This window comes from Balaenoptera musculus, chromosome 6, assembly GCF_009873245.2.
Source record: "Balaenoptera musculus isolate JJ_BM4_2016_0621 chromosome 6, mBalMus1.pri.v3, whole genome shotgun sequence".
NCBI classification, from domain to species: Eukaryota; Metazoa; Chordata; class Mammalia; order Artiodactyla; family Balaenopteridae; genus Balaenoptera; species Balaenoptera musculus.
Window position 1 is genome coordinate 59,581,534 of NC_045790.1, and position 27,520 is coordinate 59,609,053.

At 35.8% G+C, this 27,520-nt stretch overlaps 1 protein-coding gene across 2 annotated transcripts in view; it reads right to left on the minus strand.

Annotated features, from left to right (window-relative positions):
• Positions 1–27,520, minus strand: part of UHRF2 (ubiquitin like with PHD and ring finger domains 2) — a 76,832-nt gene that overhangs the window by 27,035 nt on the left and 22,277 nt on the right. For both annotated transcript variants that reach the window (XR_005020237.1, XM_036854794.1), the window contains exon 4: positions 15,668–15,886. Coding sequence is in view for 1 of the 2 variants with exons in the window: in XM_036854794.1 (XP_036710689.1) it covers positions 15,668–15,886 (219 nt within the window). In the remaining variant the exon portion in view is untranslated. The remainder of the gene's footprint in view (positions 1–15,667; positions 15,887–27,520) is intronic.

Genomic DNA, 27,520 nt, shown 5'->3' on the forward strand with positions numbered 1-27,520 from the left:
TATATTATTGGGTACATACAGATTAAGGATCCTTAAATCTTATGAAATGTCTTTGTATCTCTAGTAATGCATTTTGTATCAAAAGTGTACCTTTGGTTTTTTTGGTTACCATTTGCTTGGTGACTTTTTCAATCATTTCACCTTTTAAAACTTTTAATGTCAAATGCAGAAAATTTATAGATAAATGTATGTATGGTTTAGCCAATTATAAGGTACACATCCTTGTAATCAACCATGACAAGAGATAGGACTGTCAACTACCTCAGCACTTCATGTCCTCCCTCCCAGTCACAACCTCTTCACTCCCTTCCACGAGTTATATTTACCTTAATTTTCTTCAATCTTCTCACCTGTCTGCCTCCCTAAGTATATGATATAGTTTTGTGTTTCAAAAACTAAATTCCTAATATTTTTCCTTATAATTTGTTGAAGAAGCCCCACCATTTGTCCTATAGAGTTTCCCATGGTCTCAATTTTGATACCTGCATTCCCAAAGTGTACTTTAGTTTTTTCTGTCATTTATATTTCCAGTAAATCAGTAGTTGGATCTGGAGTAAAGGCTGAAAACCCCTGGTTTGATGCCTGTTTTTAAAAATAAAGTTTTAATGGAACATAACTATGCCTATTAGTTTATGTATTCTCCATGGCTGGTTTCACGCTACAACAGCAGAGTTGAATCGTGACAGAGACCATCTGGCGGCCAAAGGTTAAACTATTTACTATCTGTCCCTTTACAGAACAAAACTGCTGACCCTTGCTCTAAATGTTTACACAAATCCAGGTTCATTTTTTGGGTAAAACTGTCTATAGGTCTATTTTCATCAGTAAGCACCTAATTACTTAGTTGTCTTTTCCTACAGCAGCCATAGATGCTCAATGCCTAGATTAATTCACTGGGGATTGGAAAATGTTGATATTCTAGTTCTTTCATTCCCTTTTTACTTATTTGCTGGAATAATTCCATAAAGAGAAACCTGAGCTCATCAATTACTTGGTGACTCAGTGGTATAGCTCGTGTAACAAATATAGATGAAATGCTTTGTTTAGCAGTTTAAAAAACACAGTTCTCAAACATTCTATGTAGGTGACCAATGAGTTTCTATATAACTAGGAGTTCATGTATTTGAGGTGTTTCAATCCATGCTAGTTATTTTCCTTATTGATGTTCAAATCATCTCATCTTTGGCTAATGGGATCTTCCAGTTGATTCTCAAATCTTTCTGACAAGAATTTAGCAGTCTTTGTGGGCTTCCTTGTTATGTGCAAGACAAGATGTTTGTTCTCAGTTCATCTTGTACATTTTCTGCCCCCACCCTGTAGTCTTTTTTTTTTTAATAGATCTCTATTGGAGTATAATTGCTTTACAATACTGTGTTAGTTTCTGTTGCACAACAAAGTGAATCAGCCATATGCATACATATATCCCCATATCCCCTCCCTCCCATCCTCCCTATCCCACTCCTCTAGGTCATCGCAAAGCACCGAGCTGATCTCCCTGTGCTATGCTGCTGCTTTCCACTAGCTATCTATTTTACATTCGGTAGAGTATATATGTAGATGTTACTCTCAATTCGCCCCAGCTTCCGACCCCTGCCCCCCACCCCCAGTCTGTAGTCTTATCTCCAAGGAAGCCTAGTTTCTTTTAGGTGGAAATGGTTATTTCAAGACCACAATTCAGGCACTGGAAAAGCTTTCTAAAACTGGATTGATCACTATTTCTAGACCAAGCTACAAAATTTAGACATACACATTAATACATGTACAAGATACCTCATGAGTTCATGCAAACACTTTCTGTTCAAATTCAGGACTAAAGGATAAGTCTGCTTTTGACAAAGCAATTATTTCTCTTTCTCCTTTCCCCCACAATCAGAAAATCCTAGTTCTCAAAGACACCAGGGATACCTAAATTAGAATGCTACAAGTACTTCTTTGCTTTACCCCACATTACATATGACATTTTCACCAGTTGTCATTATGATTACAGAAAATACTTTAAAATTTCTTTGTATATTTCTGCCATGTCTTACAGTTATATCTACAGTGTCAGACCATAAAACCATTACATACTACACTTTCTCCCTTATGTACCTCCCTCTAGTCCCAGTTCTAGATGCAGAAATATTTTTAATGTTTATTACTACTCTATGTCAAATTGCCTACAGTCATCTTGATGGTCTGAAACTAGTTCTCTACAAGATTTCCCAGGAAGGGTTCATGAGAACAATTCCTCCCCTAGTTCTTATAAGTTAATGATAGTTTGTCTCCAGCCTTTATACTGAAGGCCACTTTGGCTAGACTTAAAATTCTTGGCTTACCTTTTCTTGACTCATGGATGTCTTTCTGGGATATTTTCCTTGTAAGGGTGCTATCCTGGTTCCTTATTTTTTCTTTTTCTTCTAATTTTGTATGGATTTGACATCAATGCTTTTCTTTTGCTTGTTTTTATAAAATTTTCTTGACCCTTTAGAGGGTATAACTTCAATTAGGTTTGCTAGATCACAGCCACAGAGCTCCATATAACTCAGTTTTGTTGTTGTTGTTTTTTGGAGAAGCATTCAAAACTATGGCAGCTAAAATCTAATCTGATAGAAAGCAGATCAGTAGTTTGAGGCCAAGGTTGAGGGCTGTGGTAGTAATTGTGACTCTGATGGAGCCCACAGGGACTTTTGGGGGGGTAATGAAAAGGTTCTATATCTTGATTACAGTGGTGGCTTTATATGGTACATATTGCAATATGGTACATATTGCTTTAAGTAAATTTTGCCTCAAAAATTAATTTAAAAAACTGACACTATAGAAACTTCCTTTTGGTATCTCCTGGCTCTATTCCCCTTCCCTATTTTTTAACTGGACCCTTTTTTCCTTTGTCCTTACTGTTCCTGTCCTACTCAATTTGGACTGCATTCCTAGTAGTTTATTCTCAATATGGGACTTTGTCCTGGAATGGAACTTTAGCTGACTAATTTTGAGAGTTCATAGGGCTCTAATCTCTTCAGACCTTACTGAAAACTGTGTATACTCATCCAAACTGGGGTGCATACCCATTTCTGGCTTCAGCTACTGTATTAGTTAACTATTATTACATAACAGGTCACCACAAAACTAGCAGTTTAAAACAAAAATTACCTCAGTTTCTGTGGATCAGCAATTTGGAAGCAGCTTAGCTGGGTAGTTCTGGCTCATGATCTTTCTTGAGGTTTCAGTCAAGCTGTTGACCAGACCTACAGTCTCATATAAAGGCTCAACTGGGGGAAGACCAACGGGCTGTCTGAATTCTCACAACATAACAGCTGGCTTCCACCAGAGGAAGTGACGTGAGAGAGCCCAAAATGGAAGCTTCCATGTTTTCATAACCCAATCTCAGAAGTGGTATACCATCACTTCTGCCATATTCTACTGGTCACAAAGAGCAACCCTAATAAAATGTGGGAGGGAACTCTGCAAGGTGTTGAGTACCAGGAGGCAGGAATTATTGGGGGTCATCTTAAAAGATGGCCATCATAGCTGCTACTCTCAGGTGAGATAGCTTGCTGAGGTAACTTAACTTATTATTTTGGAGTTCTTGGGTCAATCATATATCCTGTTACCCTCTTCTTCCTCTTGTATAGTTACCGATACCGCACAGGTCTTGTAGCTTTCAGTTGTTTATCTCAGTAGCTATCTTGGTGTTTGTGGGAGATACCACATCACCCTAAATGTTTGTAGATACTGCCCTTAATTTTTGGATTAGATCTTTTCGTTCTATTTGTTTTTATAAGGATATCTAGGAAGATTAAAATCTATGCTGTTGCCATCTTCCTAGAATCCCATCCATCCTTATATTTTCAACTTCTGTGATTTCATATTTAAGGAGATTTTCTTATAAGCAGCGTTAAGAGTTTTGTTTTTATTTTAATCTAGTCTGTTGATCTTTGTCTTTATAATATTTAGTTCATATATAGTTAATATAATTGATGATATATTTGTTGCTACCATTTTACCATGTCTTCTACTTTATCTACCTTTTTGTCTTACTCTTCTTGATTGCCTTCTTTTGTATTATTCTATTTCCACTCTTAATTTGCTAATATTTTATTAATTTTTAGTGGTTCTTAGAGAATGCACCATGCAAACCTGAAAAATCAATCTGCTTTACGTTTTACTTTCAGTACTTTCCTGATCATGTCAGAATCTCAAAGCTTCATTTACTAATCCCATCTTTCACATGGTTATCATGATTTTATTCTACACATATTTTAAACTTATTTTTTCAGTAGTCTATTTGTACTCACATAGTTACCCTTCCTCTGTTCATAATTATTTCCTATATTTCCTTCTTTCTATCTGAGATCATCTTCCTTCTGCTTAAAGAACTCCCTTTAGTATTTCTTTTAGTGCAAGTCTGTTGGTACTGAATTCTCTCAGGTGTGGTCTGATGTCTTTATTTTGGTTTCATTTTTGTAGTGTATTTTCATAAAGAATGTATTTCTAAGTTGAGAACTTTTAAAGTCAGTGTTTTCAGATGCCATTCCACTGTCTTCTAGCTTACACTACTCCTGGTTAAAACTCAGCCGTCTTCCCTCTGACTCTATCTTTAGTTTTCAGCAGCCTTACTGCGATATGCCACTGTTTTCTTTTTATTTATCCTGCTTAGGAACTGCAAAACTTCAATCTTCGACTGACGTCTTTTATCAGTTTTGGAAAATTCTAGCTATTACATTTTCAAATAGTTTTCACCCTACTCTCTTTTGGGGAACTACAAATAGATGTAAACACACCTCTTCACAAAGTCCCACATATACAACAGTCTTTTCTGTATTATTTTCCATTATATTTTCAATGTTTTAGTTGGATATTTTTCACTGACTTGCCTTTGAGTTTATCCTATCTTCTGCTGTGTCTTATCTGCTGATAAACCAACCTAAGGAAGTCTTAGTTGTGGAAATTGTACTTTTCACTTCTTGTTCTCCATATGATTATTTTATAGATTCTAATTCTCAGTTGAAATTCTCTATCTTTTCAACTATTTTCTTAAGCATATTAATTATAATTAAAGTTCCTGCCTGATAACTTGATCAAGATCACTTATGACTCCATTTCTGTTCTTGGTTTATCTTCTTCTGGTTTTTGATTATGTGGCCCTGTCTTTTGGTAGCACAGTATTTTTGATTCCATGGTAGATAGTATATATAAAACATTAGAGGCGGGCTTCCCTGATGGCACACTGGTTAAGAATCCACCTGCCAATGCAGGGGACATGGGTTCAAGCCCTGGTCTGGGAAGATGCCACATGCCGCGGAGCAACTAAGCCCGTGTGCCACAACTACTGAGCCTGCGCTCTAGAGCCCGTGAACCACAACTACTGAGCCCGTGTGCCACAATTACTGAGGCTGTGCTCTAGAGCCCACGCTCCACAACAAGAGAAGCCACCACAATGAGAAGCCTGCGCACCACAACGAAGAGTAGCCCCCGCTCTCCGCAACTAGAGAAAGCCCGCGCACAGCAACGAAGACCCAATGCAGCCAAAAATAAAAGAATAAAATAAATAAATTAAAAAAAAAAAGAAAAGCATTAAAAAAAAAACCACATTAGAGGCTTCAGTCATTATCTTACCATTAAGAAGGTCCAATCTTCCTTCTGCTGGAGAGATACTGCAGTGGTTTAACATTTTAATTAGCAACTCTGCTGAGGCAAGGCTGGTTCTTCAGCTTTGGTAAGATTTAGTCTACCTGTCTGCCTTAACCATCTACAGTTTTCAACTAAGAGCCTGTTGTATATTCTGTGGGACCACTCCACCCGGGATCCCCAAATTCATGTTTGCCTTCTAAGACTGCTAAAAACTCCACTTTGTTTTTTACTTATGTTTTTAGCCTCCTGCCTAGGAAAACCCAGTAACTGGCAAAAGTCCTAAGAGAACACAGGTCATATGCTTGAGGCATCCCACATATCTGCCAACAGCTCTGATTTCTTGTCTCCATACTGCCGCCAGTTGTTCAGTGAGGTTTGCCCTGTATCCATAATTAGCATAGTCCCCAGGGCAAAAAGCAACTACAAAAGCTAACTGTCAGGCTTCCCTGGTGGCGCAGTGGTTAAGAATCCGCCTGCCAATGCAGGAGACACGGGTTTGAGCCCTGGTCCAGGAAGATCCCACATGCTGTGGAGCAACTAAGTCCGTGCGCCACAACTACTGAGTCTGTGCTCTAGAGCCTGCAAACCACAACTGCTGAAGCCCAGGCACCACAACTACTGAAGCCCGAGCACCTAGAGCCTGTGCTCTGCAACGAGAGAGGCTACCGCAATGAGAAGCCTGCGCACTGCAACGAAGAGTGGCCCCCGCTCGCTGCAGCTAGAGAAGGCCCGCGCACAGCAACGAAGACCCAATGCAGCCAGAAATTAAAAAATAAAATAAAATAAATTAAAAAAAAAAAAAAAAAAGCTAACTGCTTTCTAAGGTTCTTCCCTTTCCAGAGTCATACCCCTGGTCGTTCTCCTTACCTCTCTGCTGCCTTTCAGATGACAACTGTACTTGATCTGGCTATTCTAGTTGTTTTAGGTAAGAATGCTGATCTGCTGCCAGCTATTCCACCCTACCTGGAAAGAGAAACCTTCTATGTGCTTCAATAAAGTCATAAAATCAGACAGCTTAAAACTAAAATCACTTTTCCAGTCATTTATCATTTTAAGTTGAAGGCTTACTACATCCATTTCCTCTTGACTAAACTAATGAAGCAAGGCACAGATCACAACCAAAACAGGTAAATAGTCAATTCATTCCTTCAGGAAACAACCTATTTATTTCATTGAAATCTAATAAACGAACAATTGTAAAAATGCATTATTTTATATACTACCAAAAAAGAAACTGGCCTGCAATGGGTCAGTATAAGAACAACCCTCAAATAAAGATGGGACACCAAATGAAAGCCAACAACTATAAGACATATTATTTTATGAAACCTCAAGCAAGAAAAAAGCCTGAGATGAGCTGTCTAAGAAGGACCCTCAAAGCTAGGACAACAAATGGCTTCTCTCATGTTAAAGAAAAATGGCAAATAAACCACCTTGCACATACAGAAAACAAAGATGCCTGTTTCAATATTACCCCTGGGTATAAGGAGAAAAAGTATCCCCTGACAGATATGAATTCATACTACCTGTGTGGTTTAAAAAAGCTCAAGCAGAAAATTTAACTTCAAGTTCTATAGATGGTACTCCAAGGTGACTAGCAGAAGTAAACTCAAATATCTGAAAGAACCCAACTTTAGTCAGTCCAATAGCAATTTTAAGATACATCATAATTTCAGAGATGTTAAAATATGGAAAACCGTTTATTTCAGATTCTATGAAATATTGTATTTACTGAACATTTATTTTAACTAGTGCTTAGAACAGGGCCTGACACACAGGAGCAAACAACAACAACAACAAAATCAAAGCATTAACATTCCAGTGGTATGCTTGGCAGAATAATAGGCCCCGAAGACATCTATGTCCTAAGCCCAGGAACCTGTGAATATGTTACTTTATATGGCAAAAGGGACTTTGTTAATGACCTTTAAATAGGATTATCTAGATAGGCCCAATGTAATCACAGGGGGCCTTGAAAAGTAGAAAAAGGAAGAAAGAGCCTGAGGAAGATATGACTACAAATGAACAGTCAAAGATACAATTTTGTTGGCTTTAAACATGGAGAAGCAGGCCACAGGCCAAGGAACTGGGAGGCCCCTAAAATCTGAAAAAGGCAAGGAAGTCAATTTTCCTTCAATCTCCAAAAAGGAACACATCCCTGCCGACACCGCTTTTAGCCCAGTGAAACTCATAAGACTTCTGACCTACAGAACTGTAAAATAGTAAGTTCTATTATTTAAGCCACTAAGCCTGTGGTAATTTGTTATAGCAATAACAGGAAACTAATACAAGTAGGGCAAGAGAAAATAATAAATGTCAGGTGATAATCAGTATCATAAAGAAAAATAAGTTAGACTAAGGGAGAATTCAATCATATATACACACACCTATGCCTGGTATCTGTCTGTATGTATGATTTTACATAGCGTGATCAAGAAAGTTGTCTTTCAAAGTGATATTTGAATAAAGAAATAAAACAAAAGACAAAGTAAGCCAAATGAATATCTGTGTGGAGCAGACCAGTCAGAGGAAACAGCATGTGCAAAAGCTCTGAAACAGGAGCGTGTTTATATGATTAAGCAACACAAGGAGGCCAATATGGTTGGAATACAGTGAGCTTTGATTTATAACTTGATATGGACATCAAGTTCATAGTCTGTAAGAATGGTACATTCAATAATAAGATCACTAGAGATGTCATGATAAACAAGTATGGATAAAATTTAGTAAATAAAACCCTAAAAAATGACACAGAATACAGTAAGTACATCCATAGTTTTAGTAAGGTTAAAAATTTTTTTTTTGCTATAGGATTCAAATTCTACTTAGGAATATCTAATCTAGTATAATTTCATATACTATTAAATATACAAGAGTAAGTGACCAAAGATTTGAAAAACTGATTTAAACTCTAGACTTCTGTTTTGAATTTTCTTCAAAGCTAAAATAGAAACAGAAAATGGCAAGTTAAAAATAGAATTTTGTTAACTAGAATTAGATAGTTTAAGCATATTCACTTTTTGGTACTCACAAATTAAAAATTAGATACAAGCATAAACTTTAACTCCAAGTTCCCTTATCAAATCTCCAAGGCAGATTACAAATCATGTCCTCTGTTTCTTCCTTTGCACCTTCAGTACAATAGACAGGATCAAAGCTGAACGTTAGTTTTTTTGTAAATGTCTAGTATACGCCATGATCAAGTGGGATTTATCCCAAGAATGCAAGGATTTTTCAGTATCTGCAAATCAATTAATGTGATACACCACATCAACAAATTGAATAAAAACCATATGATCATCTAAATAGATGCAGAAAAAGCTTTTGACAAAATCCAACACACATTTATGATAAAAACTCTCCAGAAAGTGGGCAAAGAGGGAACATACCTCAACATAATAAAGCCCATTTATGACAAACCTACAGCTAACACAGTACTCAGTGAAAAGCTGAAAGCATTTCCTCTAAGATCAGGAATGAGACAAGGATGCCTACTCTCACCACTTTTATTCAACATAGTGTTGGAAGTCCTAGCCACAACAATCAGAAAAGAAAAGGAAATAAAAGGAATCCAAATTGGAAAAGAAGTAAAACTGTCACTGTCTGCAGATGACATGATACTATACATAGAAAATCCTAAAGGTGCTACCAGAAAACGACTAGAGCTCATCAATGAATCTGGTAAAGTTGCAGTTTACAAAATTAATATACAGAAATCTGTTGCATTTCTATACACTAACAACAAAAGATCAGAAAGAGAAATTCAAGAAACAATCCCATTTACCATTGCATCAAAAAGAATAAAATACCTAGGAATAAACCTACCTAAGGAGGCAAAAGATCTGTACTCCGAAAACTGTAAGATGCTGATGAAAGAAATAGAAGATGACAAACAGATGGAGAGATATACCATGTTCTTGGATGGGAAGAATCAATATTGTCAAAATGACTATACTACCCAAGGCAATCTACAGATTCAATGCAATCTCTATCAAATTACCAATGGCATTTCCACAGGACTAGAACAAAAAAATCTTAAAATCTGTATGGAGATACAAAAGACCTCGAACAGCCAAAGCAATCTTGAGAAAGAAAAATGGAGCTGGAGGAATCAGGCTCCCTGACTTCAGACTATACTGCATAGCTATAGTCATCAAAACAGTAATGGCACTGGCACAAAAACAGAAATATAGATCAATGGAACAGGACAGAAAGCCCAGAAACAAACTCATGCACCTACGGTCAATTAACCTATGACAAAGGGGGCAAGAACATACAATGGAGAAAAGACAGTCTCTTCAGTAAATGGTGCTGGGAAAACTGGTCAGCTACATGTAAAAACGTGAAATTAGAACATTCTTTAACACCATACACAGAAATAAACGCAAAATGGATTAAAGACCTAAGTGTAAGACCAGATACTATAAAACTCGAGGAAAACATAGGCAGAACACTCTTTGTCATAAATTGCAGCAAGATCTTTTTCAATCCGTCTCCTAGAGTAATGGAAATAAAAGCAAAAATAAACAAATGGAACATAACTAAACTCAAAAGCTTTTGCACAGCCAAGAAACCATAAACAAGATGAAAAGACAACCCCCAGAATGGGAGAAAATATTTGCAAACAATGTGACGGCCAAGGGATTACTCTACAAAATTTACAAGCAGCTCATGCAGCTCAATATCAAAAAACAAACAACCCAATCAAAAAATGGGCAGAAGATCTGAACAGACATTTCTCCAAAGACATACAGATGGCCAAGAGGCACATGAAAAGATGCTCAATATTGTTAATTATTAGAGAAATGCAAATCAAAACTACAATGAGGTATCACCTCACACCAGTCAGAACGGCCAACATCAAAAACTTTACAAACAATAAATGCTGGAGAGGGCGTGGAGCACCCCACACTGTTGGTGGGAATGTAAATTGGTACAGCCAGTGTACCAATGGAGAACAGTATGGAGGTTCCTTAAAAAACTGAAAATAGACCTACCGTATGATCCAGCAATCCCACTCCTGGACATATATCTGGAGAAAACCATGGTCCAAAAGGATGCATGCACCCCAATGTTCATTACAGTGCTGTTTACAATAGCCAAAACATGGAAGCAACCTAAATGTCCATTGACAGAGGAATGGATAAAGAAGATGTGGTACATATATACAATGGAATATTACTCAGCCATTAAAAAGAATGAAATAATGCCATTTGCAGTAACATGGATGGACCTGGAGATTATCATACTAAGTGAAGTAAGACAAATATCAAATGATATCACTTATATGTGGAATCTAAAAAAACATGATACAAATGAACTTATTTACAAAACAGAAATAGTCTCACAGACTTAGAGAATGAACTTCCCAGGGGGGAAGGGTGGAGGGAGGGATAGATTGGGAGTTTGGGATTGACATGTACATGCTGCTATATTTAAAATAGATAACCAGCAAGGACCTGCTGTATAGCACAGGGCACTCTGCTCAATAATCTGCAATAACCTAAATGGGAAAAGAATTTAAAAAAGAATAGATACTTGTATATGTATAACTGAATCACTTTGCTGTACACCTGAAACTAACACAACATTGTTAATCAAATAGAATTTGTTAACTAGAATTAGACAGTTTAAGCATATTCACTTTTTGCTACTCACAAGCTAAAAATTAGGAACAAGCATGAACTTTAACTCCCAGTTCCCTTATCAAATCTCCGAGGCAGATTAAAAATCATGTCCTCTATTTGCTTCTTCCTTTGCACTTTCAATACAATAGAGAGTATCAAAGATGAAGGTTAGTTCTTTGTAAATGTATAGTAAAACTGATAAACCTTTGGTGAGATTAAATCACAAACTAAATTCAGGAATGAAAAAGGGAACAACATTAACAAAGACTATACACGTTAAAAGATGAGGCTATCCAAACTTATGACAATAAACTAAAATTAAAATAGGTTCCTAGAAAATTAAATCCTATTTCAAGAATAGAAAATCTGAATAGTTCTATTATCATTACAAAAATCAAAAAACCTTCCCACAAAGAAAACTCAGCCCCAAAGGACTTTACTGAGAAGTTTTAACATTCAAGAAAAGGACACAAAACTCTACCATAAAATAGAAAAATATTATAGCACACGATAATTTTATAAAACCAACGTAATTTGGAAAGGATAGCTAAGATAGGAAAGTTAATATACAAATTTCACTCATTAACCTAAATGCAAAAATCCTATACAAAATATTGTCAAACCAAATCCAGGAAAGCATACCTACAAAATACCCATCAAACATTATAATTATTGGTAAAATTTTCAAAGAGATATCAGGAGAAAAAAAAGATGCCTGCTCTCACCACCTCCTTTCAGCAATGTACTAACAGGCAACTGGTGAATGAAGACAAAAGTTAGCAATCGAAGGAAAAGTAAAACACAAAAATGTCATAATTCACAGATTACAATTATAAAAATCCTGAAACAATCTACATGTGAATTAAAACTATTAACTCTAGTAAGGCTAATGGATCCAAAATCAAAGGTTACTTATATACCAGTAACAAAGAGAAAAATGAAATTTAAAAAGGATTTATAATAACAAGTGGTATCTGAGGTTAAATAAGGATAACAGACACATAAGGTCAGACCTCTGGAGAGAATTATATCAGGCTGAACCATATAATGGCCAACATTCAAACATTTTGAATCTATAAAAACATTTCATATGGTTCCACCTAATAAAAACATGACAAAATCATAATAAAGACCTAAGTAAATGGAGAGAAATCACACCCATGGATTAGATTTAATGTAGTACCTATCAAATTCCCAATGGTTTTTATGTAGAAATTACCAAAATGATTGGAAAACTCGAATGAAAGTACACAGAGCTAAGAACAGAGAACTATTGAAGCACAAGGTAGGAAGACCTGCTCTGTCATATTATGAAAGTGTGGAACTTATATAAGGACACTCAAAACAGACCAATGATACAGAATAGAGACCAGATGGATGCATCAAATATAAAGATATGTGACGAGGTGATATTGAAGATCAATGAGGGGAAAATGGGCTTTTCAATAAATGATGCCAGGAAAAATGATTATTCATATGTATTAAGTCTAACCCTTACCTCACACTGTACAAAAAGACCTACTTCAAGTGGATTAAAGCTCTAAAGAAAGGTAAATATTAAGCTTTTATAAGGTAATAATGGAGAATATCTTTATGTTTTCTGAGTAGGGAAAAGTTTCTCCCCTCCACCTCACTTTATGTTTTATTGAGCTGTAACTGACATACCATTGTATAAGTTCAAGGTATACAACATAATGATTTGATATATGTATATATTGACAATGATTACCACAAAAAGTTTAGTTAACATCCATCACCTCACAGTTACAATATCTTTTTCCCTTGTGATGAGAGCTTTAAAGATCTACTCTCTAAGCAGCTTTCAAATATACAATACAGTATTGTTAACTATAGTTGCCATGCTGTACATTACATCCCTAGAACTTATATATCATATAACTAGAAGTTTGTACCTTTTGACCACCCCCACCTATCCCCAACCCTGACCAACCCCCAGTAGATTTCTTAAAGCAAGACATAGAAAGTATATGCATTAGGGGAAATTTTTGATAAATTCAACCCCTTAAAATTAAGACTACTCCTCAAACATAGGGAAAAAAGATAAGCCACAGAATTGGAGTAGACATTTTCTCCACATATAACTGAAATGGTCAAGTCTCTACTCTACTTTAGAGTTCTCTAGAACTCCTAAAAATCAGTGAGACAGACTACCTAATTAGCTACAACAACACACACTAATATTTGAAACAGGATCCTTACAAGAGATATCCAAATTGCCAATAAACATAACGGTTCTCAATCTCATTAATAGTCAGGGACATGTAAATCAAAACCACAATGGAATACTATTATATACCCACCTGACTAGCAAAAACTCAAGCCTGACAAAAGTAAGTGTGGTTAAGAATGCAGAGCAATGGGAACTCTCATACTACTGTGGAAGTGCAATCTGGTACAACCACTTAAATATTTGGTCCTATCTATTAAAGTTAAAGATGCACAACTTCTACAACCCAGCAATTCTACTTCTAGACAAGACACATCCTACAGAAACTAACGCACATAAGCACCAGGACAGAGGTATAATGTCATGGCAGCACTGCTTGTAACAGCCCCAAACTATCAACAGCAGAATATATTTATACTTTCCCTCTGGTTATTTATCCACTCTTTCCAGTGAAGGGAAAAGATTTCTAACAATGAAAAAAAATTCCCATCCACAAGCCACAGTGACTCCTTTTTGACTCTTGTATCCCTAACATGTCTAGTAAAAACCTAAATGACAGCAAACATAATCCTTTATAGGACAGTGTGTTTTACTTTGGAATAGCCATCATATAATCATTTTCTCATGAGCCAATATTTGCCTATCTATAATTTCCACTCAATCTTAGTTCTAGTCCCTAAAGCCAGAGTGCTCCACTCTAACTGTACCTCAGAATTACTCAGGAAAACATGTTTTAAATAGCAAGCTTTTTTAGCTCAATGTTATGAGTACTGTTATCTCTTCCCATTGTGTATACATGCTTCTTTCCACTTCCTACACTCAAGAACATTATAAGAATCCCTAGATAACTAATTTATGTAGATGCTTTCTCCTTTCCTTCATGATATGTATCCATATCAGAATTTCAAGTTGCTTAGAACTCTGTTAATTGTTACGTCCTTAGCCTGGCAATAGAATCACACTTGTGTTTGTACAAATTTCTGAAACTGTTTTCTAAAAGATAAGCTCACAACATTCTTTTTCTTTATCTTAGGAGTCAGCAAACTTTTTCCATGAAGGGTCAGAGAGTAAGTAGTTCAAGATTCTGTAAGCCTCATGTGCAACCACTCAACAATGCTGTTGAGCACACACACAAAAAACCAGCCATGGCTAATACATAAATGGGGATCACTGTGTTCCAATAAAACTTTATTTTCATAAAACAGGTAGCCAGTGGGCCATAGTTTACCAACCCCTGCTTTATATTATTAATCATAAGCAGATGCTTGATCTTAGATTTGTCACCTCCGTGTTATAACAGATATGATAATATATGTCCATTATATATATAATACATAATATATATAATCAGTTAACCAGAACTTGACAAGAATGTTAGTTTGGCTGCTTCCCTTAAGTAAAAGAAAACTGTCAGGGTCTTTCTAGTATCCCCAACACAACAAATGTACTTCTAATAATTCATTCTAAAGAAAAGAAATGCACAAAAACATATACACAAAGTTGTTTACTTAAACATCGTAATAAAGAACTGGAAATACTTTTAACAGGCTTTTAAAAAAAGTAAATTAGTGACTATTTATGCAATACACTTTATTCAGAAGAACTGAACACAAAACGATGTTGATACTATTTCCCCAAGTGTAAAAAGGTAGCTTTGAAACAATGCATAGTACTTTATCACTTGAAGGAAACATCTAAAAGTATTTCTTAAAGAATTAACAATGGAAATATCTGAGTAATATGAAATCTTGGGTGATAGTTTACATTTTGAATTCTCTTCATTAAGCTTGTTTTAAGTTCTTAAATTAAAGAAAATTACTATAAAAGAAAATTTTTGCTAGTCTTGCAAGTCCAGCAGACAGCTGCCTAGGTAGACATTCACTGGTGTTATATCAACATAGATTCTCATAGCAACCATAGCTATTGAAATGCTTTTGTATATTATTGGTTTAACCTAGGAGAATCCTATGTGGTAGGCAAGAATTTCTCTAATAAGATATTCAATTATTTCCAAGGTGCTTTCAAATAATACCTCCAGCCTTAAAGTAGCAATGGAGATTTAAGGGCCATTCTTAATAAAAAAATTCTCAAGAATTTATTAAAACGTTTTCCTCTAGTATGGAAATTTCCATCTTTCATAGATTCCTTTTTTTTTTTTTTTTACTAAAGAACGTGTGCTTAATACCTAAAAATTACACTCCTTAATTCAGTAATTAAATGGCATCAGTGAAGAGAATCTTACCCCAAGAAAACAGTCACACGAAGTTCTTTTTTGGTCCTTGAGATTGTCTTCAGTGTGGTAATTTCTGCATCAAACCAAAATCCTCTATTACTAGGACTTTCTACATTGTAATTAACCATTACCACATCACCGACATTTAGTTCGTTCCATTTCAAAGTGGTTCTAGCTCGTGGTCGAAGATCCTTTACATTTATTTCTACAGTACCACTTTCCGGATATCTGAGAAGAGAGAAAAAAGAATCACAGAACACTGCTTATGATTATCACCAATGAAGACTAAAATTATATGCAACATGTATAAAAACCTAATCATATTATTCTTAATGGCACTTAAAGTAAATGATATTTATTCCTGATTTTAACTGCCAGAATAAACAAGTCTTGCTAAAATCTTAGTAAGTCATTCTTTGCTAGCTTGGGGGTGGTGGTGGTGATAGGGAATAAAGAGTAGGGGTAAGTAAAAAACCCAAGTTCTTCTTTTCCACATTTTCTTAACCCATGTATAAAAATTACTTTAATAAGACTAGATGCTGACCTCCTCCTGAACTTGGAACCAGTTCATCAAGTTCTGCCATTTGCTTTACGCATAATAAGAACATAAATCTAGTACATTTTCAATGGCCTCCATTTTTCCAGAAGGAGAAAGATAAGATTTCAGTTCTTACATGTAGCTAGCTGCCTAGTAATGGCAAAATGAAAAAACAAAAAAACAAGAGCAAAAAAATCCTGGAATTTTGTATGTATCAGAAAGTAGAACGATGTGAAAGAAATCTAGCAGAATCTTGATCTTACTTGAATTTCTAAATGTAAGCTTAACAAACCTAAACCTGACCCAAACTTAAAGCTTTACAAGGTTCCTCACTTTTTGGCCTAACATCTGGTATCCATAGGCCAAAAACAGCAATGTAACAGTCCACAATGGCTTCCATAAAATTAAGATCTGTTGCCTTTATGTATTGCTTGCTAGTAGAGGGACAAAGAAATGAGTAATATCTGGTTCCTGCTCTTGGAAAACTCAATCTACTGGGAAAGGCCAAGCTACTGTAGCAGTGGTTCTCAAACCGGTGGTTCCATCTGTGAACATGCTATAAATGCAGACTCTTAGGCTCCACTTCTGATCTGACTCAGAAACGCCGGGAGTGAGGCCCAGTGATCTATTTTCACAAATCTTCTCAGAAATTCTCAAGCATACTCAAGTTTGATAAGCTACTGTGCTGCAGAAACACAAGAACAGTTAAATATCATACCGTTCTGTGACAGCATTAACAATGTAGAAAACTAAGGGAAGAGACCATTAACCCTTAACCAACTGAGTGGCCTACTCAAAATTTAAGTGGGCCTGAAGTTGGAAGCAGCTCTAGCAGCTAGCCTTGGCTCTTCCAAATCAAACAAGTACTATGCAGGCCTAGGACCCTCACAGTATACCTAACTCATTTATAATAAATGGATATTAACCCTGGGTAGAATTTTAATCACTCTATTTAATCAAGTTTCTTCAAATTTTAGTTAATTGGGGAAAGAAAAATCTCAGGATTAGCAAGGGGCCTCAGAAACAATCTGGTCCATTTACCCTCTCAGTACTATAAATTCCCCTTTACCACAAGCCTCCCAAATAACCATGCAACCTCTGCTCGGATGGTAAGTGATGAGAGGCCAGCTTTAACCCTAAGAAAAACCATTCTGTCTTCACATAGCTCTGACACAGGAAAGAGAATATACTTGATACTGGATCAAAGATAAACACAGAATGAGTTCCATAGCTTAAGTGCCATGAAGAAATCTATATACTCTCTCCACGAAAAGACCTAATCCTTGACAGTCTAAGCCTGTCACCCTGCCCTCCTCTATCTTCTAAGTATAAAACATTTCAAGTGAATTTCCTTCAACTTACGTAAGGTTTTGAATCCTTTATCATACTGGTCTCTTCACTCAAAATATGTTCTATTTTCAACCTGCCTGGGTTTAAATTCCATTTTAGCTTCCTACTACCGTGTATCCTTGGGAAAGTTACTAAACTTTGCTGTTTTACATGTGTTTAGTTTACACATGACTACCTCTCATGTGTAAAACGCACCTAATGGTACCTACCTCATATGGCTGTTTTGAGAACTAAAATGGAGAAGACTTGTAATTAGATATTTTAGGGCTTTTCTAACTCTAAAGTTGTGAATTTGTTTCCTGACTAAATATTCTTAAGGCCATAAAGGATAGAAAACTATTCTTTTAGATGAGATCCTTTTCTCAGCTGTATTGTGATTTTTACATCATGACATTATCATATATTCTTGTATGATTAACAAAGTAAAAAAGCGTATTTCACTGGTAAAAAGCTCTCCATTTACCTATGATTGCCAAAATTAGATACCAAGAACGGAAATATTTGTAACAAACTTTTAAAATGCTTATTGGAGATGAGTTAAAATAAATCATTGCCTACATCAGAGCAAAGGAATTTAAGCTGTTTGCCCTGAAACTAAGTATGATTTCAGAACAGAATTATAGAAGTAGAGCATATGAATACATCATCTTTATGTATACAGTAAGTGTGTAAAAGTCATGAAAGTGAAGTATACTTTTTCTAATGCTACCCAGAGATGATAAGTCAGTTGCTGTATAAAAAGATATAGAAGGGACCCAAAAACTACTTTTACCAAAGTCAAAAACACGCCCAGACTCAAATATCACTATTTTTCTTTTCTTGGGCATCTTCGTCTACACATATCTTAACATCACATAGAGTGATGACTCAGAAGCTCTGTTCTAACCCAAAATTCTCTCTTCAGATTCATATCCAACTACATCTCTAACACGTATGTCTCAGGAGCACCTCAAATTCAAGAAATTCCCCCATCCCATAATCTGCTGATGGTCAATATTCTCTAAATTTTCATACTCCCAGAAATTGGAGTCATCCCCAATTCCTCCATCCAGTTACTAAGTCCTCCTTATGCTATATACTGTTAACACTTCTTTAATGTAACTCTGCACCGTTAGTGAAGGCCTGCATTTCTCTGAGACTACTGTCAAGGCCAACACATCTCCCTGTCTTTAGGATTACACCTTAGACTCCATTATACTTTTGCCAAAGATTCTAAAACACAGATCTGCTTAAAACATTTTGTGACGCCTGATAACAATTTGTTCATAGGCTGTGGGAAAACAGGCATTCTTACATTGCTGATGGGAATACAAAGTGGTACTGTCTCCTTGTAGAGGGGAATTTGGCAATACACAGCAAAATTGCCTATATATTTACCTTTTGATCCAGGAATTCCACTTCTAGGAATCTATCCCAAACATAAGTAACAAAAAACCCCAGGAAAAGACACATACACAAGGCTATTTATAGCTGCACTATCTGTAACAGCAGGACTAGAAATAATCAAATGTCCATAATAGGAAACTACTTACTATATGATACAATTATATAATGGAATATTATTCTCCTGTAAAAAGGAATATGACATCTGCTATGGAGAGACATTAACTAAAAAAAAGACCAAGATGCAAACAGTATCTACGTGTACTTTCTACCTAATGAGTGTGTGTGGAAATACATACTTGTACATGTACATATATAAGTGTGTATGTATTTGTGAGTATACAAGTAATCACACATACATACATATATTTTGAGACAGAAGGATAAACAAAAACTCATTTAGTTACTACAAAAAGAGGTAAGAAATAGGGTAGAAGGAACCAAGATGGACACTTTTTCTTAATGTACTTGTTTTGAAGTTTTACCTATAGGATCGTTTAATGTTTCACTTGATTATAAAAACAATTTACAAAATGTGAGAAATCCCTAAAAACCAAAAGCAAAATGAAAAGAGTGGCTTAACTACTGAGAAATACCATTACATGTGACTTGAAAATATACTAACTATACATTCCTAGTGGGGTTATACCTATTTACTAAGGACAAAGTAAAAAACATACCAACTTTTCACTAATCATATTGTTTGCAATATTAGTACTGTTAGTCTGAAACCATCATATGAGTAGAATAAAACAAGTCAGTGGTGACATTAATAGAAACCATGATTTTCAAGGTAAGAGAAAAAATAAGAGATTAAGGATATTAAAATGATAACCCTTCAACTCTAAAATTAATTGGAAATATCAATACAAACATTTCCTAGCTGTTTCCAGTGTTAAGACCTAGAAACATGATCAAAACAGGTATCAATGAACAGCCGACTATACGCTCTTACAAAAAGAACTAGGGCTCCTTAAAGAAATGGCTGAATCCAGGCCTGGGCAGGAAATAGAAGAGCTTGGGACATCCTATTGTACCTGAATGCAAAGAAACCCTCATTATGTCAGGTTCAACTTGAAGGAGCCCCACAGGCCAGAGATGAGACAATCTGGGCACCAAAAAGAACTGAGTTAGAGTAAAACAAGTATTAAAATCCATTAGTTCATAATGAGACTTAGTAAAAATCTCACTGACCAATCTCTGGAGGATGCTAGGGAATTTATTCATTCTGAACACTGAAAAAGTTCAAGAATCAATAGTTTATCCTACTTTTTGTATATGAACCAACTGCTTGTTGAAGAAAGCTCCTTATGAAAAAATTATAGCTAATAAATGAAGGAGAGAATGAGGTATCACTATTTTTACTACATTTCATAAAATAGTGGCTGTAGGTAAAGATTAATGGCTACTAAAACTATTAAAAGCTGGCAGCAAATTTCACAATGGATGTATCAGGCTGACAACACCCAAATCTCACCACAAAAAAAGAAAGCAGCAGGTATTATGTGCCTCCCAACGCCATGTAATAGGTAAATAAATACCATCTCTAAACTAGTCTTATCAAATAATGAAATTTAAAACCAATCAAACCTCTAAGTACAGTCGTCCCTCCATACTCATGGGTTCTGCATCCAGAGTCAACCAACCACTGATTGAAAATATTCAGAAAAAAATTCCAGAAAGTTCCAAAAAGCAGTTCAATTTGCCAGGCTCAAGCAACTATTTATATAGCATTTACATTGTATTAGGTATTATAAGTAATCTGACGTGATTTAAAGTATACAAGAGGATATGCACAGATTACATGCAAATATGCCATTTTACATAAGGGACTTGAGCATCCATGGATTTTGGTATGCGTGGAGGTCCTGGAACCAATCCCCCATGGATACCAAGGGAAGACTGTATAAACTTTCAGGAAACTAACATTAACAGAGGAACATGTTAAATACCACTACAGAAATGTAATCAGTAAAGTTCAGACTGTGGGAAAACTGAATAAACTGTCACTTGTCTTGTACAAATAATAGCAAGGAAGAAAGAATAGGGGAAACCTGTAGGTTGAGACTTAACCTATCAACTACATGCAATGGGTGGATCTTAATTTTGATCCTTATCTGTAAATCCCAAGTATATTTTAAGAAAATAAGGCAGTCTGAACATTGACTGGTTATTTGATTTTAAGGAATTATTGTAAATTTCATGTGGTTTTTTTTTTTTAATGCTTTAGGGTCCCCACCCCAGGATCAGTGACTCATTCTCACAGAGCACATAGTTCTTCCCATGGTTATGATTTACTACAATGAAAAGATACAAAGCAAATTCAGCAAAGGGAAAAGGCACATGGAACCAAGTCTAGAGGAAACCAGGTGCAAGCTCAAGAAGCCCGCTCCCAGTAGTCACACAAAATGTGCTTAATATGTCCAGCAACAAATTACGACAACATGTGTGTAATGTTACTACCAGGGGTGTACAGTGAAGAATGCTCAAGATTTTTATTAGGGATTCATCACATAAGCACTTAATGTCTAGCACATACCAAAATTCCAGACTCCCAGAAGCAGGTGTTTGGTATAAATCATATTTTTTTTTGCAGAGTTTATGCAGAGTGAACCATTTTTATCAAGGAATGATGGGAATCCTCCTGAAAGTTAAGTTCCCCAACACCAGCCAAAGGTCAACCACACACAGACCTTTTAAAGAGTAGTAAATCTCTGGCCTGATGTTAGCTGTCTTCTGCACACTTTAAAAAGGATCCTTTTAGAGTATTCAACTGAGAAAATAGCTAAGATGTCAAGATCAGGATGAACCTATGAAAAATAGGGAGAAAGAGTAGGACTAGGAAGCAATAGCCCTTAGACCACGATGCTGTCTTTCACTTTGAAAGGAGAAGAAAAGAGGGTTGAGTAGGAGAAACATGAGAGTGTGATACAAACAACATCTTCGCCAATACAATCGTGAGGTCTGGAGCAATGTTGGGCATAATTGCCAGGCCCTAGAACTGCTGCCACACTTAGTCACCAGCTGGAGGATGCCAAGAAAGAGTGTGGCTTTGGCTCAAACACTGTCACAGATATCAAAAGTGCTGTGGCTAAAAGTTATCAGTTAACTGCATTCATTCCTTGCAGGTCAGCAAGTTCTGTCTTGAAGATCTGAGCACTGTGCCCACCACAGCTGCTAAGGCTATTTCTGGTTGAAAAGACTTAAGGTTTGGGACTTGCTTCAAAATAATCCAGTGGTGGTGCTTGGGGATGCTGGTACGGATTAAACAAGATTGGCCAGGAGTTCATCATGATTGAAGCTAGGTGATGAGTTCTTTCTCTCAACCTCTGCATAAGTTTAAAGATTTCTACAATAAAAAATAAAATGCTCTGTGCTGCAAGTTAAAATCCAAACAAAAGGCTCTTGCCACTTTTTGAAGTTTTCCCACAAGAGTACAAAACTCTAAGTTAACACTCAAGGCTTACAATGAGGACAAGCAGCCTCCTGCCCCAGTCCACCACACTGATTTCTATTCCCCTGATGCAACTGTTTAACTTTTAGCTACTTCTTTTATTTTCCACCATATTTTAAAGTAACATGCTTACACATTGCTTTTTACTTCAAACTGTTATTCTACCCATCCTTGATGTACAGCTCATTTGCCTCCATCTCTTCTTCCTTATAATTACTAACACAAGGCACTGCTCTAAGTGTTAACATATTTACCTCTTAGGATAGAGGTAGGCACTATTCTATCCCCATTTTACAGATGTGGCACAGAAGTTAACTTACTTGGACAGGAGTAAGAAGCAGAGACATGACTCAAACTCTGATCACCTGGCTCTAGGACTTATAATCTTGCAAGGATTGACAAAATCTCTTGCTCTTAAGCACGTTATACAAACCAAGTTGTTTGTAAAAATCAGTATTTTTTACAATATTTTTTTTTACATGTTGACTAAGTAAGTGTTCATAGCTAACTAATGAAGTATGCTTTAATTATAAATCCTTTCTTTCACAACTTTGTTTTCTGTTGAGTACTTAATTCTTCTTTTTGGTTGCTACTTGCTTAATTTTCCATGTACATATTAATTATCCCCATTCTGCCACAGTTGTTAAAACTCTTCTACGTTCAGACATTTCAGGTACTCTACTAGTGTTCTGGGTTGCAAAACATCTTCTAGAGACCTCTGTCCTATTCTAATCTGGAAAACTTGCTCTTCGGGCTTAGACCTGTTCCACAGCTGTCATGCTGGGATCTCCTTTCATTACTTCCTGCGTTGAATCCTATTTCCTGAATACCATGTTTTCCTCTTTCTTGATTTAAGCCTTGAGTGGGGGTAGAAGTGATTAAAATGCTCTTTCATATAAATAAACCAATCCTCTTCTTCTCAGTTTTATTCCATATGCCTACGTCCAAAGTACCTGGTAAATCCAAGGTCTGAACCTTCCAAAGGTTCTTCGATGTCAATTTACTTGCTTGTTGTTGGCTTATCCTTAGGTTTCAGCTTTTTCTGGCCTAAGTTAGGCATCATTTTACCCATTAGCTTCTTACCTTCCAAAATTTTGTTGCTTTCTCTTCTGTGTCTTACTTCTATCACATTTTTTTGTCCTCGGGGGTTTATGCATTTATTCTTTTACTGTCTTCTAGGAGGGTGTAAGAAGGAGTGGAGACAAACATGCAACTTAATCTGCCATGTTTAACCTGAAATCTTTATTCACCTTTAGTTTCATTTCTTACTACTCACCATATATCTCCTACACTCCAGCCATACTAATCTACCCTCAGGTAACCCCGTATTTTGTACCTCCTTAACCTTGGTATCCTGTGGTTCTCCTTCAGGAATACAGAAGTATCTTCTCTACCTTATAATCTCAGAACTTTAGGTACTCTAAATGCTAGTTGTGCATATTTCTATCACAGAACTTACACTATAAAATAGCAAGTTTTCATTGAGAAGCAGATACCACATTCAAACTTTAGTGTGTTTGGGATATACCAGGCCTACAGATGTTTGGAAACATGCAACTCATTAAATAGAAAAATCTTTTGTATAACTAAAGCTCTTAATAAAATGTAATAAACTGTGACCACTGTGTTTTAGGGTAGTTAAGTGGCAACAAAGAATTCTATACAGAGATAGTAAGAAAAAGGCGTTTTAAAGATAACGTTTTTGGATTTCTTAAAACGAAGAAACTTGTAGTTAGCTCCACTGTTACTTATACAAGTACGCAAGAGAAAGTCTTTTTAAGTATAGGCAGCCTCCAACACAGCATTCCCTGCCTCCCATGAAGTCTAATGTATGGCTGAAGATAACCACTGCAAAGTCTACAAATTGGTCCAAGCGCTGACTTCTTCCAGCATTTGCACTGGCGAAAACTGCAGGAGACTGTATGAAACATTTTGGGAAGTGTTGGAAGCTTGAAAAACTTCTAAAACAGGGCTCAAGATATCCCCAAAGACCTGAAGCAGAGAGGAAGGAACATACCGAAGCTGACTACACTGTGCCAAGAGCCAACATACAGCTATGGAAGGATAAGACTAGGGTCCTTTTTTTCTCTTATTCTACATGATCTTCTGTTCTTAGAACCTGAAGTCAAGGTATTACCCCACTACAGGTATAAGATTATTCTAGTTAGCTACTCTGCATCTTTGAGAATTTAGAAACACTTTGGTGTTATAAAGTCTATATTCTCAGATAAGCCTTAAATATCCTTAAGCTTATTTTCCCAGTAACATTTTCATTGCTCCAAATACTCTTTAGATGTCTTTTAGAGATATCCTTCAGAGTACATGCTTTTGATTATCCTGAACTATGTGACATTTTAGCAAAAACCAATTGTGTTTTCAATTAACAAATCATTGAGTAAAACCTGGGGAATTAAATTTCAGGGAAATTGATTAAGCACAATTTTTAAAACAGGTTTGTTATAAAATAGTAAAAGTGCATTTCCTTAGGTGACTTGTAAGCTAACTAATCATTTTAGAAGACTCAAACTGTATTAAGCAAAGTACTATCACTGAAACCTTCCTTCAAAACATGGCTTCCTGGTGTTAAAATGCTTAAATAAGGACAACATTTACCTGGAGGCATGTTCTACTTTAGCAAATCTTTAATGTCATACTACATGCAAAAAGAAAGCATTTCTTAATCTAATAGATAACATTACTCAGTTTCACACCTTAAATGTAAAGCTTACTCACAGACAAAAAATAACTTACTTAAAACTGCTTACAGTAGGACTTTACATATTACATGGAAATAAATCTCACTTGTACAACATGTTAACAATGGTGTATAACTGTTTTAATAGTGGAAACAATGTAATCAGGTTAAAAGATACCTATGCCAAAGATAAATTATTTAAGAGTACTTACCAAAATAACCTGGCTTTATTAATAAATGAAAAGCAGAAAATTTCACTATTATTACTGGATACTTTTCAAGGTTATTGGGGGAAAAAACAGAACATGGTCAAGTAGGTATTTACAGATGAGGAAATTAAAGCTGAACAAGTTCAAAGAAAACAAAGCAAAAAACTCAACCAAAGACCTAGAATTCAAAGCAAATTCTGATTCTAATGACTAAAACTATAAAGCCTATAAGAGAACCAATGCTCTGTATACTTAATAGGCTCCTGGCTGCCTTTCTGAAAAGCAGAAAGGGCTGCCTGGGCTCTACTCCAGGCCCACCCAATGCAGGGAGTGGGGGTGGGATTTGGTATCCCTCAGGAATCTGCATTATAAATACCGTACCTGGGTGAATCCGCAGTGTTGCTGACCATCGTTTTGAGAAACACTAATGTAAAGGAATGATGTATAAATTTGAAAAGGTGAAATCAACTGATATCTGTAGTCATTTTAACTGATACCTGTAATCATTTTTCTAAGCACCAAGTGATCTTTTAACACAAGAGAAGAGCAACAATAAAGTCAAAGATCTAACTTCTTCTGCCCTCCTTTTGATTATCATCCATTCAGAACACTGCAAGTCATAGAAAGAGGAAATATTCTAAGTCTTTGGCAAACATGTCAGTAACAACCAAAAAACAATGGGGGAGACTGGTCACTGCACCAGGGTTCTGAAACTAAACCTCTCATTTATAGCTCCCTACTCAAGATCAACATGACACTCTGATCTGATTTTTAAAAATCTTATTCCTTTTCTCCCATGAAAACCCAGACATCATTAAAACATTTTTGGGATTCCTTTAGAAATAGATCACATCAATACATTCAAGAAAATCAGTTTTGTTACTTTATAGAACAGCAACTTTTATCTAAAAATACCACTTGATTTTTTTCGAAATTGGTTCAGTGACTTCTATTTGCAGTAGCCATAATTAAGAATACTCAAAACAAAAAAAAACAAAAAAAAAACAAAAAAAAAATCAAAAAAAAAAAGAATACTCAAAAGCATGCACCACAGGCTTAGAATAGCTCAAAAAATCTTAAAAGAATGCTGGCAGCAATGACAACATTATCCTAAGACGTTCGCCAGAAGAGCTTTTAATTGTAGCCTAGCGTAAGTTACCCTCCAAGTTCTAAGTGATGCTATGACATTTCCATTTGATCTCAATCCCATGGTAGAACATTGACACGCTGTTAAAAGCAGCAGTTTAACCTATTTGGTTTAAAAATCCTTTGAATACTAGCGAGCTATGCATTTTCCTTACAGAAAAAGACACACAGGTGTTTATTGATTTAAGGTTTCTGTTCTGTGACATAACTGGAGAGAATGACAGAAATTTTTTTAATTATGCAAACATAACTGCTTTATAATATTTTATATATACTTATTTATACATTAAGGTATTTTATAAGCATGCTTCTCTCAAAATGAGACGTAGTATGGTAGAGTGGTTCTAAGTACGTGCTCTTCTGAATCTCAGTCTACCACTTATCACCTATTCAATACTAGGTATATTAACTTCTCTAAATCTCAGTTATTCCCTCTTTACACTTAGAAAAGTATCCACTTCATTGATTGTTTAATGAGGATTACATGAGATAATCCAGAAAAAGTACTTGTATAGTGCCTGGCACATAGTGTTGTTTTAACAAGAGAATTATTGAACCATGCTTTAAAAAGGGTACTTCAGAATAATCTACTAAAAAGTCAAAACAAAAAGAGTTTTTGTTTCTGAGGTAAACTGATTTCTATTTGAAATGTGAACACTATGGAGCATGAAAGATTATATAAGTAGTTTTCATGTCACTATGAAAACTCTCTCTCATGTTTAAAGATTTCAACTTTGCCTAGCCATAGACAATTCACTAAGATATGACACATAAATAAAATAACTTTCATAAGCATTTTCCCTCTTTATATATATATACTTCCTTGTTCAAACTACTATGTGCTTTCTAGCTTACATTTCTCTTTATAGAAATCAGCTCCAATTTATAAATCAAGGTCTCTAAATTAGAACACTAAATTTAATGAAGCAATTTAAAAAACCAAGTCACTGACAAGACTAGTATTCACCTTTTTAACTGACCTGTAAATGTACCTGTTGAATCCTTAGAAGAAGGTATATGGGGAGATTCTGAGATCTAGTTTAACCCTAAGCCCAATTCAGAAAGCTTGTCTTAGAACTATTGACTG